This window comes from Narcine bancroftii, chromosome 6, assembly GCF_036971445.1.
Source record: "Narcine bancroftii isolate sNarBan1 chromosome 6, sNarBan1.hap1, whole genome shotgun sequence".
Classification (NCBI taxonomy): Eukaryota; Metazoa; Chordata; class Chondrichthyes; order Torpediniformes; family Narcinidae; genus Narcine; species Narcine bancroftii.
In genome coordinates, this window is record NC_091474.1 from 95,541,981 (window position 1) to 95,557,715 (window position 15,735).

At 49.1% G+C, this 15,735-nt stretch overlaps 1 protein-coding gene across 26 annotated transcripts in view; it reads right to left on the reverse strand.

The window, feature by feature from the left end:
• Nucleotides 1-15,735, reverse strand: part of LOC138736376 (sorbin and SH3 domain-containing protein 1) — a 222,825-nt gene that overhangs the window by 113,430 nt on the left and 93,660 nt on the right. For 24 of the 26 annotated variants that reach the window (XM_069885797.1, XM_069885814.1, XM_069885810.1 and 21 more), the window contains exons 3-5: nucleotides 12,100-12,168; nucleotides 6,679-6,807; nucleotides 4,249-4,472 (exon numbers count right to left, since the gene is read on the reverse strand). In XM_069885797.1, the coding sequence (XP_069741898.1) occupies nucleotides 4,249-4,472; nucleotides 6,679-6,807; nucleotides 12,100-12,168 (422 nt within the window). The remainder of the gene's footprint in view (nucleotides 1-4,248; nucleotides 4,473-6,678; nucleotides 6,808-12,099; nucleotides 12,169-15,735) is intronic. The other 2 variants (XM_069885793.1, XM_069885801.1) reach the window with 2 other exon arrangements.

Genomic DNA, 15,735 nt, shown 5'->3' on the forward strand with positions numbered 1-15,735 from the left:
CCTGTCTCCTTCCAATCAGGGATAGAAGGGACCCCACAACCTGTCCCCTCCCACTCTAGGACAGAAGATTCCCCACTCCTGTCCCCCCCATTTCTGAAATAGAATGGTACACAAAAGCTGTCCCCTCCTCCCCAAGGGCAGAGAGAGTCTCCACAACCTGTCCCCTCCCATTCACGGATAGAGGGTCCCTACAATCTTTCCACTCCCACTCTAGGGAAGAGGGAGTCTCCACAACCTGTCTCCTCCCATTCAGGGATAGAAGGGTCCCCACAACCTGTCCCCTCCCAATTTGGAATACAAGGGTCCCCACAACCTGTACACCCTCCCCTAGGGCAGAGGGAGTCACCACAAACTGTCCCCTCCCACTCTAGGACAGAAGATTTCCCATATCTGTCCGCTCCCATTCAGGAATAGAAAGGTCCCCACAACCTGTCCCCTCCTCCCCTCGGGAAGAGGGAGTCTCCACAACCTGTCCCCTCCCATTCACAGATAGAAGGGACCCCACAACCTGTCCCTCCCACTCCACGAAAGAGGGACTCTCCACAAACTGTCTCCTCCAATTCTAGGATAGAAGGGTCCCCACAACCTGTCCCCTCCCACTCCAGGACAGAAGATTCCCACAACTGTCCCCTCCTTCTATGGGGCAGTGAGAGTCTACACATCCTTTCCTCTCCCATTCTGGAATAGAAGGGTTCCCACAACCTGTCCCCTCCAACTCTAGGGCAGAGGGAGTCTGCACAACCTGTCTCCTCCCATTCAGGGATAGAAGGGACCCCACAACCTGTTCCCTCCAACTCTAGGACAGAGGGAGTCTCCACAACCTGTCTCCTCCCAATCAGGGATAGAAGGGACCCCACAACCTGTCCCCTCCAACTCTAGGACAGAAGATTCCCACAACTGTCCCATCATTCTGCGGGGCAGTGAGAGTCTACACATCCTTTCCACTCCCATTCTGGAATAGAAGGGTCCCCACAACCTGTCCCCTCCTCCCCTCGGGAAGAGGGAGTCTCCACAACCTGTCTCCTCCCACTCAGGGATAGAAGGGACCCCACAACCTGTTCCCTCCAACTCTAGGACAGAGGGAGTCTCCACAACCTGTCTCCTCCCAATCAGGGATAGAAGGGACCCCACAACCTGTCCCCTCCTCCCCTCGGGCAGATGGAATCTCCAAAACCTGTCCCCTCCCATTAAGGGATAGAATGTTCCCCTCAACTTGTCCCCTCCTCCTCTATGGCAGAGGGAGACTCCACTACCTGACCCCTCCCATTCAGGGATAGAAGGATCCCCACAACCTGTCCTCTCCCACTCTAGGACAGAATATTTCCCATACCTGTCATTTCCCATTCTGGAATAGAAGGGTCCCCACAAGCTGTCCCCTCCTCCCCAGGGCAGAGAGAGTCTCCACAACCTGTCCCTTCCCATTCACGGATAGAAGGATCCCCACAATCTTTGCCCTCCCACTGAAGGGAAGAGAGAGTCTCCACAACCTGTCTCCTCCCATTCAGGGATAGAAGGGTCTCCACAAACTGTCCCCTCCCACTCTAGGACAGAAGATTCGCCATACCTGTCCCCTCCCATTCTGGAATAGAAGGGTTACCACAACCTGTCCCCTCCCACTCTAGGACAGAAGATTCGCCATACCTGTCCCCTCCCATTCTGGAATAGAAGGGTTACCACAACCTGTCCCCTCGCATTCTAGGACAGAGGGAGTCTCCACAACCTGTTCCTCCTATTCAGGGATAGAAGGGTCCCCACAATCTGTCCCCTCCCACTCCAGGACAGAAGATTCCACATACCTGTCCCTTCATTCTGCGGGGCACTGAAAGTCTACACATCCTGTCCCCTCCCATTCTGGAATAGAAGGGTCCCCACAACCTGTCCCCTCCTCCTCTAGGGCAGAGGGAGTCTCCACAACCTGTCTCCTCCCACTCAGGGATAGAAGGGTCCCCACAAGCTGTCCCCTCCCACTCTAGGACAGGAGATTCCCCATACCTGTTCCCTGCCATTCTGGAATAGAAGGGTCCCCACAACCTGTGCCTTCCTCCTCTAGGGCAAGGGAGTCTCCACAACCTGTCCCCTCCCACTCAGGGATAGAAGGGTCCCCACAACCTGTCCCCTTCCACTCCAGGACAGAAGATACCCCATACATGTCCCCTCCTTCTGCAGGGCACTGAGAGTCTACACTTCCTGTCCCCTCCCATTCTGGAAAAGAAGGGTCCCCACCACCTGTGCCCTCCTCCTCTAGGGCAAGGGAATCTCTACAACTTGTCCATTTCCACTCAGGGTTAGAAGGGTCCCCATGGCCTGTTCTCTCCCAAATGCAGGACAGAAGATTTCCCATAACTGGTCCTCTCCTACTCTAAGATGGAGAGATTCCTCAGAACTAGTCCCTTCCTCTCTGGGACATCAGGCTCCCCAATGTCCATCCTGTCCCTGTAAGAGACCCTTCACTAATGTTATTTTCCTGGTCTTGCCCCAGTTGAAGCTGATTTACCGGGTGTGCCTCATGTCTCTCGTGCTACGACTCATCCAGTCCTGCTGCCTGCTACAATACTGGGCATTGCAACTAAACCTGGTCATACTCTCCCCCAACTAGAAAGAATGAAGCATTTAGGGCAGGGCACTCGGTCACATCTTCCACTTTCTAACCTGCACGATGCCAGAACTTAAACCCTAATCAACACAAGCAGTGACCAGGAGCTCAGCGCAGAGCTGGAGACCTCCTTGCAAATTATTCTGCACAAGGAGAGCGTGTGGTTATTCATCAATTTCAACAAAGCCTCAGGCACAACAGTGATTCTAATCTCCAGACGCTGCTGTGTAACGGCCTGTGTTTGTTACTGAGTGAAGGGTGTTACTATGTCCTAGGCAGTCACCTTTCAATGCCATTCCAAACCCAAGGCAGTGAACAAAAACAGGACAGGCGCTTTCAAAGAAAAGGTGTACATGCACTTTGATGGAATATTCTCATTACAGAAGAGGGGTGAGGAAGTGCCTTCCAGGGAGTGGGCAGACATCATCAAATGCCGTGTGGAAAATGATGGGAGGATGACACACACAGAGTGAAAGTTCAATAGATACCCCACTGCTTCTGTCTGCCCATTGAGGGGGAGTCCCTCGAGCGGTGGGAAGAACCTCGGCTGGTTTCTGACCAATCACAGGCGACGTCTCCCGATCCAGCGCTGACCTTCGGCCGTGTGATCCTGGGGGTGGGTTTCCCTGTGGGAGGCTGGACACCACGCCGATGCACCCAGCCCTGAGCGGGGAGACCGGAGGCACGGCGGCATGGGGGATGGGTAGAGGAGAGCTGGCGACAGGCAAGGGGATCACCGGGGCTGAAGCTCCCACGTCCTGGGATGGTGGGTAGGCCAAGCCTCCGGGTGCGGGGGAAGCAATTCTCCTGGACAATGTAATGTACAGATTGCTGACCTTTCTCGCTGGGGCAGGCACTTTGGCTGGGACACCAAGCCAGCCAACAGTCTCTGGCTTGGCAGCTGGTGCAGGAACCCAACCCTGTGCTGAGGCACTGTGGTGGTGAATGGTTTGGGAAGGCAGCAGAACTTTATCATCACCCAGGCTGGACTTCCTGGTGTAACTGGATACAGGTTCCTCGTGATACAGGCTGGGCTCAGGTCTAATGTACACATAATCCAGAATAGGGACAGGAGTGAAGTATGACAACTTAACCCGGTTGGAGGGGCGCCAGGCAAAGCTCTCTTCCCTGGGAGGTAGAGGGACACGAGGAGGCTTCTCGATTTGAAGAAAAATAGAATGCAATAAACAAAACAAAAGTTAAAGAAAGCAGACAAAAATTAAATCAGAGGAAAATAAATCCTTAATTAACAGCTGTTGAATTACAAACAAAATGATAGCGTCCAAACAGGCTCCTCCAGAAGAAATGATTCTTTTTGCATGAAGAGGAACTTAGTCCTCTGCTTTACTTCAAACCCCCTTCTCAGCTTTGCTCTTTAATCTCTTCCAACCCTTTGCAGCTTCCTGACGCTCCCGACTTTATCTTTCTATTATTGCCCTGCTTGACCTCCACTTGTTCCCAATTCCTGGAAATATTCCCTCTGAACCTTTCTATTTCTCTTTCCACCTCAAAGCTCCTCAACGAGCGCCACCAAACTGTTCTATTTCAAGTGGCCTGATGTTGGGGTTCAGGCTAGCTGTTCTTGCCCACTGTTACATCCCCTGCAATAGATTATTCCTCAAAGCCGACCAGCCCAAGGATGCAAGACTTTGTACCTGAGGTTGTATCTTGTGGTCGCTTGGCAGATTAGGTCGCACGCTACGAAATCCTTTAACTGACAATGATAAGGGGGCGGCTTCCTCATGAGATTCGCCCGTTGACGGTGGCCTCCAAATATCTGAATGGGTCAATGGCACAAGGCATCCAGAGTCAGCGTCAAGAACCCCCAACGCAGGACCAGAATAGAGAAAAGTCTGCTCTCTCCTACCTGTCTCCGAACCTGTGTTTTAACAGTCAATGAGAGAGAAGGGAACACGAGAGAAAGAGAGAGAGAGAGTTTACTCACACAGTGACCAGCTTGGTGACAGATCCAAACATCATCAGACATTTCTCAACCGTGACAAAATCTTTTTTCATGGCTGCTGGCTTGTTCTGAGCTGTTTGTTGCCACAGCAACCCATTCTAAACATGATGCCCTTGCAATCTCTGACCCTGGATCGCACAATGTATCACTGATCCACTGACATGAAGGCAACCATTGTTCTCAGCTCTTTTATTCAGGAGTGGAGTTCAAAAAAATACAAAAGTCAAAATAATTCACATTATCTCAATTCAGAGCAAGATGGGAAATGTCACAAACAACCGAATTTCAATTTAAAAAAAAATCACTTCGTGTAGGCAGAGAGTGAACAAAGCAGCTCTTCAAAGTATTCAGCCAAAACAGAGAGCAAGACAGGAATCCTGGAAAATTAAAATTTCCTTTTGAAAACTGATCACAAAACTCTATACAACTCCAAAGATTTCCATTCCACTCAGAAAGGTGGAGCTTGTGAGGTGGAGATGGTGAGGCAGTTCGGTCCATCTACAAAGCCACTATTCTATCCCTGAGACAGCCCTGTCCTTGATGTGGCTCCAGACCCAACAACATATTCAAGTCATAAATGTCTCTGGAAAGGCCTGGCCTATGGGGTTTTGATTCGAGAGCACACACTATAATAATTACAGGAGTCACACAGGCAAAAGGGTGTGTAAAATCATGGAGGTTAAGGGAGGGTTGGTTGTTTGGGGGAAGGGGGTTGAGTGGTGGATTAAGAGGGGTATCGAAGGGGGTTTGGAGTTTGGGGAGGTGAGGGAGAGGTGACAGGGCTGGAGGGTCGGTTGAAAGGAGGGCTGATGGAAAAGGTGTCTGAGGAATGAAGTATTTAAGGGAGAAAGATTATCGGGGAGTTGGGATTTGAGGGAGGTCTGGGGATTTGAAGGAGGTTTGCAGAGTTTGAGGGAGGTTTGTGGTGGTTTGAAGGAGTTTTGTGGAGATTTGAGGAAGGTTTATGAAGTTTCATGGAGGCTTGTGGGTGTGAGGGAGGTACAGAGATTTGAGGGAAATCTGCAGGGATTTGACAGAGTTTTGGGCGTTTGAGGGAGGTTTGGGGCTGTGAGGGAAGCTTAATGGTTTGAGGAAAGTTTGGGGCATTTTGAGGAAGGTTGGAGCTTTGAGGGAGGTCTGTTGGGATTTGAGGGAGGTTTAGGAGTGTGAGGGAAGTTTAAGGGTTTGAAGGAGGGGACGGTGTGAAGGACAAACTACCCACGTCCTCTGTCGTGCACTTTTGGGGAGGAAGAATGGACAAGCAAACGGGAAGCTTCAGAACCAAACACAAGGTCTGGGGAGATAGCTGGTCAAATCCTCCGAGTCTATTGTGCCACTGACTGCAGGGTTCTCCACACCAGCTGCACTGGGACAGTTACACAAGATGATGGGACTCAGTCCCAAACAGAGCAAGGGGCTCCAAAGTTCCAGAAGGCTTCTCTCATAAGGAAAATTTCCACTAGGACCACGATCCCCTTGCAATTTTGGCGGTAGAGAAAAGGAAGAACATGCAAAGAAACCTCTGCAACCCATTCTCCTCATCACTTCCCCGTAGCCCTTGGGTGAGACTCAGGGGATATCAGCTCAGGAGTACTTTCCAGTGAGTTATAGACAATAGGAGCTGGAGTAGGGCCTTCGGCCCGTCGAGCCAGCACCACCATTTTACAGATCATGGCTGATCACTACCATCAGTACCCCTTTCCAGCCTTATCCCATGTCGAGGCTGCAGAGGTTATCACAAATCATGGGTAAACCATCGGGAACACCTACAGGGAACGCAGCCATCAGAGGGCAACAGCAATCATCAAGGATTCACACCACCCAGCACACACTTTTTTCACTGCTATCATCAGGAAAGAGGTGTAGGTACCACAAGACTCACACCAGCAGGTTTAGGATCAGCTGCTACCCCTCTGCTCTCAACAGTAATCAGGGACTCATTTAAGGACTCTTTAACTGACTTTTTTTTTCCCTCTCTGTATTGCACAGCTTGTTTACATTGAGTCCAGTAATTTTTTGCATGGCCATTAAGTGGTAATTCTGCTGCACCAGTAGGAAAAAGAATCTATGTGATGTCATGTGCATACTCTGACAATAAATCTGAAATCTGATAATGCCTTACCATCTCTACTGGGCAATGGGTGAGGATTCTGACTCGGTGAGGTGTCAGGGTCTGGAAATTCCGCATAGCCTGAAGTTGTCCTCATTGTCACCGATCCCTTCCCCACGCTGACTTTCAATGGGTTGCCTTCTGGAAGGAAAAGGGATGACAAGTTATGCTGGTCACATTCACTGACATGCATGGAAAATAGAATGTTGTGGGAATTGGATGGGAAACAGCACTCCAGACCCACATAGTACACTACAGCACAGAAGCAAGACCTTGGGCCCATCTAGTCCACGCCAAACTATTTATTCCCCCTAGTCCCATTGACCTGCAGTCAGACCATAGCCTTCCATACCCCTCCCATCCATGTACCTATCCAATCTTTGAAATTGAACTCGTATCCACCACTTTAGAGGCACTGGGCAATGCTTATAGTCACTCTTTGTTTGCCCTATGACAGACATAATTTGAAGTATATCTTGTATATCATATTTTTACTTTATTATTAAACTTCAGCTGGCAGGTTGTTCCACATTCTTACCTCCCTCTGAGTGAAGTTCCCCGAATGTTCCCCTTAAACAATAGTCAGTAGGTGCTGGAGTCGGCCAATTGGCCTGTCAAGCCAGCACTGCCATTTATTGGATCATGGCTGATCATTCTCCGTCAGTACCCATTTCCAGCCTTATCCCCATCACCCTTAACTCCCCAGCCCACAAGAGCCTTATCTAACTCCCTCTTGAGCATATCCAGTGAATCGCCCCTACCACCCTCTGCGGCAAAGCATTCCACAGATCTCTCCTCATCTCCATCCTAAAGGGCCTTCCCTGTATTCTTAAACTATGCCCTCTAGTCCTAGTCTCTCTCAGCATTGGGAACATAGAATCTGATTTCACCCTGTCTAGCCCCTTAATAATCTTATACACCTCAACCATGTCTCCCCTCATCCATCTAAACTCCATCGCATATAAGCCCAGTCTTTCTAACCTTTCAGCATATGTCAATCCTGCCAACCCGGGAACTAACCTTATAAATCTGCGCTGCACTCCCTCCAAGAGAGTGTGTCCTTCCTCAAATTTGGGGACCTGTACTCCCTAGTTCTTGTCTTACCTAACCTCAGTGAAAAGCCTGCTTTCATTAAGGCTATCTATACCCCTCATAATTAGGAATACCATCATCAAATCTCCCCTCATTCTCCGATGCTCTAGGAATCTAGGAAGTAAATTCCTAATCGACTCAACATTTTCCTACAACTCAGCTGCTTAAGAACGTAAATGTTCTCTTCCTTGGTGACAATCCACACCACCCACTTCTCAGGGACTAGGAGGATGGGTCAGGAGCTCTCATTGGAACCTTGTATTGCATGTAGGCTCTACATCGTGCATACCAGGCATCATCCATCAATGGCTACAGTGCGAGACTGCAGGCAAATTCCAACAGTCTGAAAATAAATTGTCTGGAGCAAGGTCTTCAGCTCCAGGTCCTGGCTTTCTGATACTTCCATTCTGAATCACTGCTTCCCACAGCTCTTGAATTGCACTCCTCAGACCACAGGTTCAATGCCTCTTTCTCCCAAATCCTCACAGATCCATCAGCTCATTACCTGATTCATTGCCCAATCCTTCACTACGCTTGTAAAAAGTTCACTCTCTTCCCATTCCTAGTGTGCTTACAAATATTCACCGTGCCTTGAAGCAGAATTTATCAACCATCAATCCTTCTTGTCAATGAGGTTTCTGCAATTACAAGCAAGGCCTAACAGCCACAGAGCTCACTGGGGTAAGAGAACAGAGCCAATTTGTGGACCTGAATTTTAAACTAAAAATGACATGGTGCAGACCAGGGTTCGAATCCAGCGTTGTCTAAGGAGTTGTGTTTTCCCCATGACTCCCACATAAAAGGTTTGTGGATAAATTGGTCATGAGTGTTTTTGGTCGGCGCAGGCTCATGCTGCATCACTGAATTTTTAAAAAAGTGACCACAAAATGGTCAGATTTTATTAGAAACTAACTTCTCGTAAAATATAAAATATAAAATTTCAACCTAGCTTGGTCTGCATCGGATATGCATCTTTCACAACAATGGGCAATATATCACCCAAACCTTCTGCCTGAATACAAATCCCATGTCTTCATGGAAGTTCAGCTCTATAAATCTCTGGTGGGACCACACTTAGAATATTGTGTTCATTTCTGGTCACCTCATAACAGAAAGGATGTGGAAGCTATGGAGAAGGTGAATCAGAAATTTATCAGGGCGTTGCGTGGATTGGAAAATATGGCACGAGGCAAGTTTAGCAGGATGAGGGCTTTTCTCTTTGGAAGAGGGGTGACTTAATAGAGGTGAACAAGTTAAGAGACATAGATAAGGGAGATAGTGAGCATCTTTTTTTCAGACTGTGAGGTCATCTGCTGAGGCCAAATTTGGAGTGTGCAGTTATGGTGGCCTAAATGCAGGAAGGATATCAGTAGGATCGAAAGAGTGCAGATTTACTGGGATGTTGCCGGGTCTTCAGGAGTTGAGTTACAGGGAAAGGTTAAACAGGTTAGGACTTTATTCCTTGGAGCGAAGAAGAATGAGGGGAGATTTGATAGAGGTTCACAAAATTATGAGGGGGTATAAACAGAGTTAAAGTGAGTAGGCTCTTTCCACTTAGACTGGGAGAGATAAATACGAGAGGGCATGGCTTTAGGGTGAAAGGGGAAAGGTTTAGGAGAAATATTAGAGGGAACTTCATTCAGAGAGCTACCATTTGATGTGGTAAAAGCGGGCTCACTCTTAAGTTTTAAGAATAAATTGGATAAATACACAGATGCGAGAGGTCTGGAGGGTTATTGACTGGACTAGAAAGTCTGAATGGCCTGTTTTCTGAACTGCAATGTTCTATGGTTCTACGAGGGGAGGAGAGTTTAAGAGAGACACCAGGGGTATTTTTTTTATATACAGAGAGTTGTGAGTCCCTGGGGTGGTGGTGGAGGCAAGAACAATAGGGGCCTTTAAGAGGCACACACAGGCAGAGGGATGAAAGAAAAATAGAGGGTTACAAGGGAGTTTCATTTTTATATGGTAGCACAACATTGTGGGCAAAAGGGCCTGTTCTGTGCTGTCATTTCTAGATTCTAGGAAGAGAGCAGCAGAAAAGAGGGACTGAGCGTAGCGTTCTCTCCACAAACCTCTCCCTCTGACATAGTCTGGTTTCCAATGTGAAACCAGAACTGTGTTTTTCCTTCCACAGACACCTGCTCAATCTGCTGCTTCTGGAGTTTTCTGTTTTCACTCCTCAAAGTGCACTTTTTGGACCTTTGGTGGGTCTGGTGTCAAACTTGGAAGCGCTGCCATGAGATTCCTTGGATCTGCAGTTTGACCAAAATGGGACGCAGTGGCACTGCACCATGTCCTTGATGCCCGATCAGTGGGACATGGAGCGGGTTTTGAACCAGCCATCTCCTCGACAGAATGAGGGACAGTTTCCCAATAAATCTAAAGATGTTACAATTACCCAAATTGCGGGAAATTGAGTTGAAACTGTCAAAATGTCCAGGAAGCAATGCTACAACAACAAACAGCGGAGTTCTTTGCCTTGTTTTGTAGAGAACTGCACTGGTACGATGGAAGCTGAGGATAGGGAAAGATTATTGTGGAGAGAGCTTACATAAGTCAGCACAAGCGTGGACAGTACTTCCATTCTGGGTAGAAAGGCCAGAACTGTGCTTTAATGTTCTATGTATAAAGATGACCAGTATTTAGAAGGTGGGGCATAATCTTAGTGAGAATGTGAAAACAGCTGGTGGCAGGTGGGTGAGAGGAGAAGCTGCTGAAAGGGGGACGGGTGATATCGGAGCAAGAGCCAATTACCAAATATACCTGTCACCTGCCGTGTATTGGGAAAACCACAGAGTCTTGCTGTGGGGTCAACTCTTGACGGTCAGGATCGTGAGCCCAGGGAGGACTGGACTGCCACACATAGAAAACACGCTGCTGCTCAACAAAAAAGGCACTGCTGGACATCGAGGACCCTTTGCTGGACATCAAGGAACACCACCAGACCCTCAGCCCACAGGAACAGGGACGGAAAGAGCAGCACAACTCAATCGGCTCACAAACCCAAAAGGAGCTGTTCCGAGAAATTTTTAGTGGGCAATTAACCAACCGCCACACGATGTGAGAATGTAGGGGTGGAAGGCGGGGGAGGTGGGGGTGGTGGGAACCTATGCAGTCACAGGGAGAATGCGCAAACTCCACACAGACTGGGCCCATGGTCAGGATTGAACTCTGGAGTCATTGGCACTATGAGGCAGGATCACTGCGCTGTTTGCTTCACCTCTCAGCAGCGGCAGAAGCCTAAAGGAATCTGCTAGAGGAACTCTGCAGCAGGAGCATACAAAGAATTGCTGTTTTAGGTCAAGACCTTCCAACTGAGGGTGAAGAGGGAAGGTATGACAAGGAGAGGAGTGAGGAAGGAGACGGGGGGGTGGTCTTGATCTGGGTCTTCATCCAAAACATGGGGCAGAATGAGACAGGGGCTGGTCCTGATCTGGTGTTCATCATAAACACAGGGAGGAATGAGATAGGGCTGGTCCTGATCTGGATCTTAATCAGAAACATGGGGCAGAATGCGACAGGGACTGATCCTGATTCAGGTCTTCATCAGAAACATCAACAATTCCTTTCCTCCCACGGAAGATGCTCAGGATTCTGAATCCCTCTGGTAATTTGTTCGGCTCCACATTCCTGCATCTCCCTTGGCTCCAGCTCAGCTGAACGTTGATGACCCAATCATGGAGTTAATCAATCAAGTCTACAAATGCTGGAGTCAAGTGTAATGCACAGACATGCTGGAGAAACTCAGCAGGTCACACACCATCCATAGAACGTACAGGGTAACCAATGTTTCGGGCCTGCTGAATGACTCTATCGCCTTTTAATCCACCCGCTTGACCACTCCATCCCTGTCATTACAACCAGGAGCCTCCCCTCACCCCCAATCCCTGGTAATTCATCTCCAACCCCATGGACGGCTGTTAGCCCTGGCCATCTTGACCCTACTTTTCCTTGAGTATCTCAGGGACAATCATTTTTTGAGATCAGTTATTCAGAGTCAGAAGCGACACAACAAGGCAAAGAAACAGCTGATTCCTTGCGGGGCTTCGAGTTTTGGGGCTCTCCACCACTCCTCCCAATATCTCTCCCCATGCCCCAAATGTTCCTTCACAGCCTCGGGTGTCAGGGAGAGGCTGGTATGCAGGCTATAGTTCCAACAGTAGTCTAAAAATGCTGGTCTCGCAGCACCCATTGAAGGTAAAGATATATTACCCTTCTTCAAAGTATAAGCAAAAAGCAGGCAGACAGGCGTCTAGTTCTGGGGAGTGGAGGAGAGAGGAGAAAAGCACAGGCCGACTGTGTGTCCGACATGGAGCATTCCTTTGACATGACCTGTACCTTGATCGGGCTGCTTTTGGCTGACAGGAAGTCCATTCACCACTGTCCCGGTGTTGGGAATTTCGTGTTCTGGAAGGAAGAGAAACAGCAGCAGTGAGATGAAGAACTTCAATGGGGATCCAGTGAATTCTGAAGTTAAAGAAGAAGGACTGCAGATGCTGAGGTCTGAGTGCAATACACAAGCATGCTGGAGAAACCCAGCAGGTTACTCTGCATCCATAGGAAGTAAAGGGCGACCAGCATGTCACTGGTTACCCTTTATGTTGGTTGACGAAGGGGGCGAGGCCAGAAATGCTGGTTACCTTTTACTTTCTATGGTTGGTGCAAGAGCCCTGCATAGGGGGGAGGGGAGGCGAACAGGTGGGAGGGTAGAAGAGCAAAAAGCTGAGAAGTGAGAGGGGGAGATGGCAGAGGGTAGCTCTCCAAGAGGAGAAAGGAAGGGGTGGGGAGCTTGACAAAAGAAGACAGAGGGATATGGAGAGAGAATTCTGGAAATGGGTTGTCAGCCAGATGATGTCCTGCATGTACCAAGGGCCTGTTCCACCATTAACCCCTCTTCAGTAACCCCCTCCCCCCACATCCATTCAGCACAGATACACACTCCTCAGCCCACGATACCTGTGCTCGCCATTGGGTACCTGTCGGTACTAATTCCATTTACCCATAATTGACGCAGTGCCCCTGCCTTTGTCAGTCAAGTGCTCATAAACTGTGAGCCCCACCCTCCGCCATTTTCTCAGACACCATTCCAAACCCAAACATCCTCTGGGTGAAAAAAGTTGCCCTTTAAATCTTAAATCAATGCCCTCAAAGCTTCGATGCCTCTGCTTTTTTTTGCTTTCTACACTCTCCATGTCTTGTGCACCTCAACCAGATTTTCTGTATACATCCTGCTCCTCCTGCTGGGATTCATGGGACATAAACCCAACCTATCCCTTCCTTCCGCCCTTTCCAGACTCGTTATGTGCAGGATTTCATAACTCCAAAGGAAATGGGCGAATGACAATTTTTCTCAAGCAAAATATTTCAGTAACAATTGGGTCTAGAGCAGTGATTCTCAACCTTCCCTTCCCACTCACATCCCACCTTAAAGCAACCCCTTACTAATCACAGAGCACCGACGGCATAGGGATTACTTAAAGTGGGATGTGAGTGGAACGAAAAAGGTTGAGAACCACTGGATTAGATTGTTGAGAAGGTCAGTACAAGATCGTGGGCCGACGGGCCTGTACTGTGCTGTAATGTTGCTAATGAATGCAGGCATCCCATATATCCTCCTACTACCTCCTCTTTGAACGTATACCAAGGTCCATGTGTTCCACAATACTCTCAAGGGCCCACCGTTGGTGTTTGACTCTGAATGGGCCTTCTGAAATGCATCACCTTGTATCAGCACTAACTTCAAAGGTTCATGGCCCACCCTGACCACCTGCAGATTAGAGAAACAACACTTTATTTTCTGCCTGGGCATCCTCAGCCAGATGGCATGAACTGCTTTCCATTACCCCTGCTGATCTTTTCTTCCCCCTTCCCCCATTTCCTACCTTTCCAGTTCTTTCACCTGCACAAAAGCCCTGCCGATCCCCCTCCTCTCCCTCAGTGCTGCTCTCCCCTCTCTCCCTTCTCCACCTATCATCTCCTCCTCCCCCCACCCCCCTCTCTTTCATTCTGTCACTCACCGGCATTTTCTCATTCTTTGATGAAGGGCTCAACCCCGAAGCGTCCATTCTGTATCTCTGTCTTTCCTACATATAGGGCACTGTTTGACCTGAGCATTGTGTGTTTTTATCTATGGCGTGCGGATTACTTCAGGTGGTATGTGAATGGAAAGACAAAGTTTGAAAACCGCTGCTCTAAATGGAATGGCCAGCAGAGGGGTCCGCTGAGCCGACTGGGAGAAAGTAAGCAGTGTAAGCAATAAAGAAGACTAACTCTCACTCCATCCATTCACATACCAAGCAGAAGCAACACAGGGAGGGGGAAAATCCTGCTATTGGACACTGAGAACCACAGAGCACTACATCACAGAAACAGACCCTTTGGCCCACCTAATCTGTACCAACCTACTACCAAAGGGTGAGACTAGCAAATTCAGCGACAACTTTCAAAAGAAATTGGATAAATTGCTGCAGGTTTAATTAATTTAGGTGACAGCATGAGAGGAGATACGAGGTAGCCCTATCCAAGGCCAATGCTGACATAGAAGGTACAGTTTTATTCTACTCAAGGTAGGAGGACAGGAATAGATCATCAACATCGCCATCCAATTAACCGGAGAAAAAACAGGAAAACAAAAGTCTCCTTCGTTCTTGCTGAAAAGTCAGCTTCGCCGTTTCTGGCATCAGGTGGCATCTTGCTCTCTACTGTGAGAGTAGGTAGGCCCTCATAGGTGGTTTCGTTTGCATTAGTTTTTCTCTTTATTTTTGCTCGTTTTTTTTCCTCCTGAGATTCAAGATTCCTTTATTGTCATGTAACATATGAAATTGCCTTCTCCCTGCTGTAAGGTGGTCAAAACTGTAGCCCTGCACCCCTCAGAGAAAGAGAAGCAAAAGAGAGTCCCTTCAGAGTCACTGTCCTTGGATTCACCTTCCAGCACCCCCACAGCCTCTGTGGCCACAGAGACACCTGTTCAATGCATCAGCAACCCAGGTCAAAAGCTCTGAGGCAATCAGCGCCAGAGGACCCTACGGGAGCCTCTCTTGCCCTCAGCGCCCTCTTGAATCCCAGCGCGCATGTGTGTGAGTGTGTGTGTGTGTGTGTGTGTGTGTGTGTGTGTGTATGTGTGTGTGTGTGTGTGTGTGTGTGTGTGTGTGAGCATGCGCCTAAGCACTGAGCCTCTTGCTGGTCCTCCGCTGCAGTTTCCTGCCTCTAGGCCCGGCTCCCCTGCTTCTCCTTTTAAATGGGGGGGGGGGGGGGTGCTCTCCCATTCACTGGTTCCCTGCACCAGTCCACTGTTCCCTGGAGTCTGCAACCCCTTGTGGCGGCTGCCCAGTACAGGAGCCACCAGCTTGGCCACAAGTTTCTATGGTTGGAGGATTTCACTTAAAAATTCCATCAGCTCCTTTAACAGGGCATTTGAAGCCTTTATGGAGCCTTCTGCATTAGAACTGGGAGGGTGGGGGGGTTTAGAACCATGGACATTCTTCTTTCTTCTTCTTTGGCTTGGCTTCGCGGACGAAGATTTATGGAGGGGGTAAAAGTCCACGTCAGCTGCAGGCTCGTTTGTGGCTGACAAGTCCGATGCGGTACAGGCAGACACGGTTGCAGCGGCTGCAGGGGAAAATTGGTTGGTTGGGGTTGGGTGTTGGGTTTTTCCTCCTTTGCCTTTTGTCAGTGAGGTGAGCTCTGCGGTCTTCTTCAAAGGAGGCTGCTGCCCGCCAAACTGTGAGGTGCCAAGATGCACGGTTTGAGGCGATAACAGCCCACTGGCGGTGGTCAATGTGGCAGGCACCAAGAGATTTCTTTAGGCAGTCCTTGTACCTTTTCTTTGGTGCACCTCTGTCACGGTGGCCAGTGGAGAGCTCGCCATATAACACGATCTTGGGAAGGCGATGGTCCTCCATTCTGGAGACGTGACCCACCCAGCGCAGCTGGATCTTCAGCAGTGTGGACTCGATGCTGTCGACCTCTGCCATC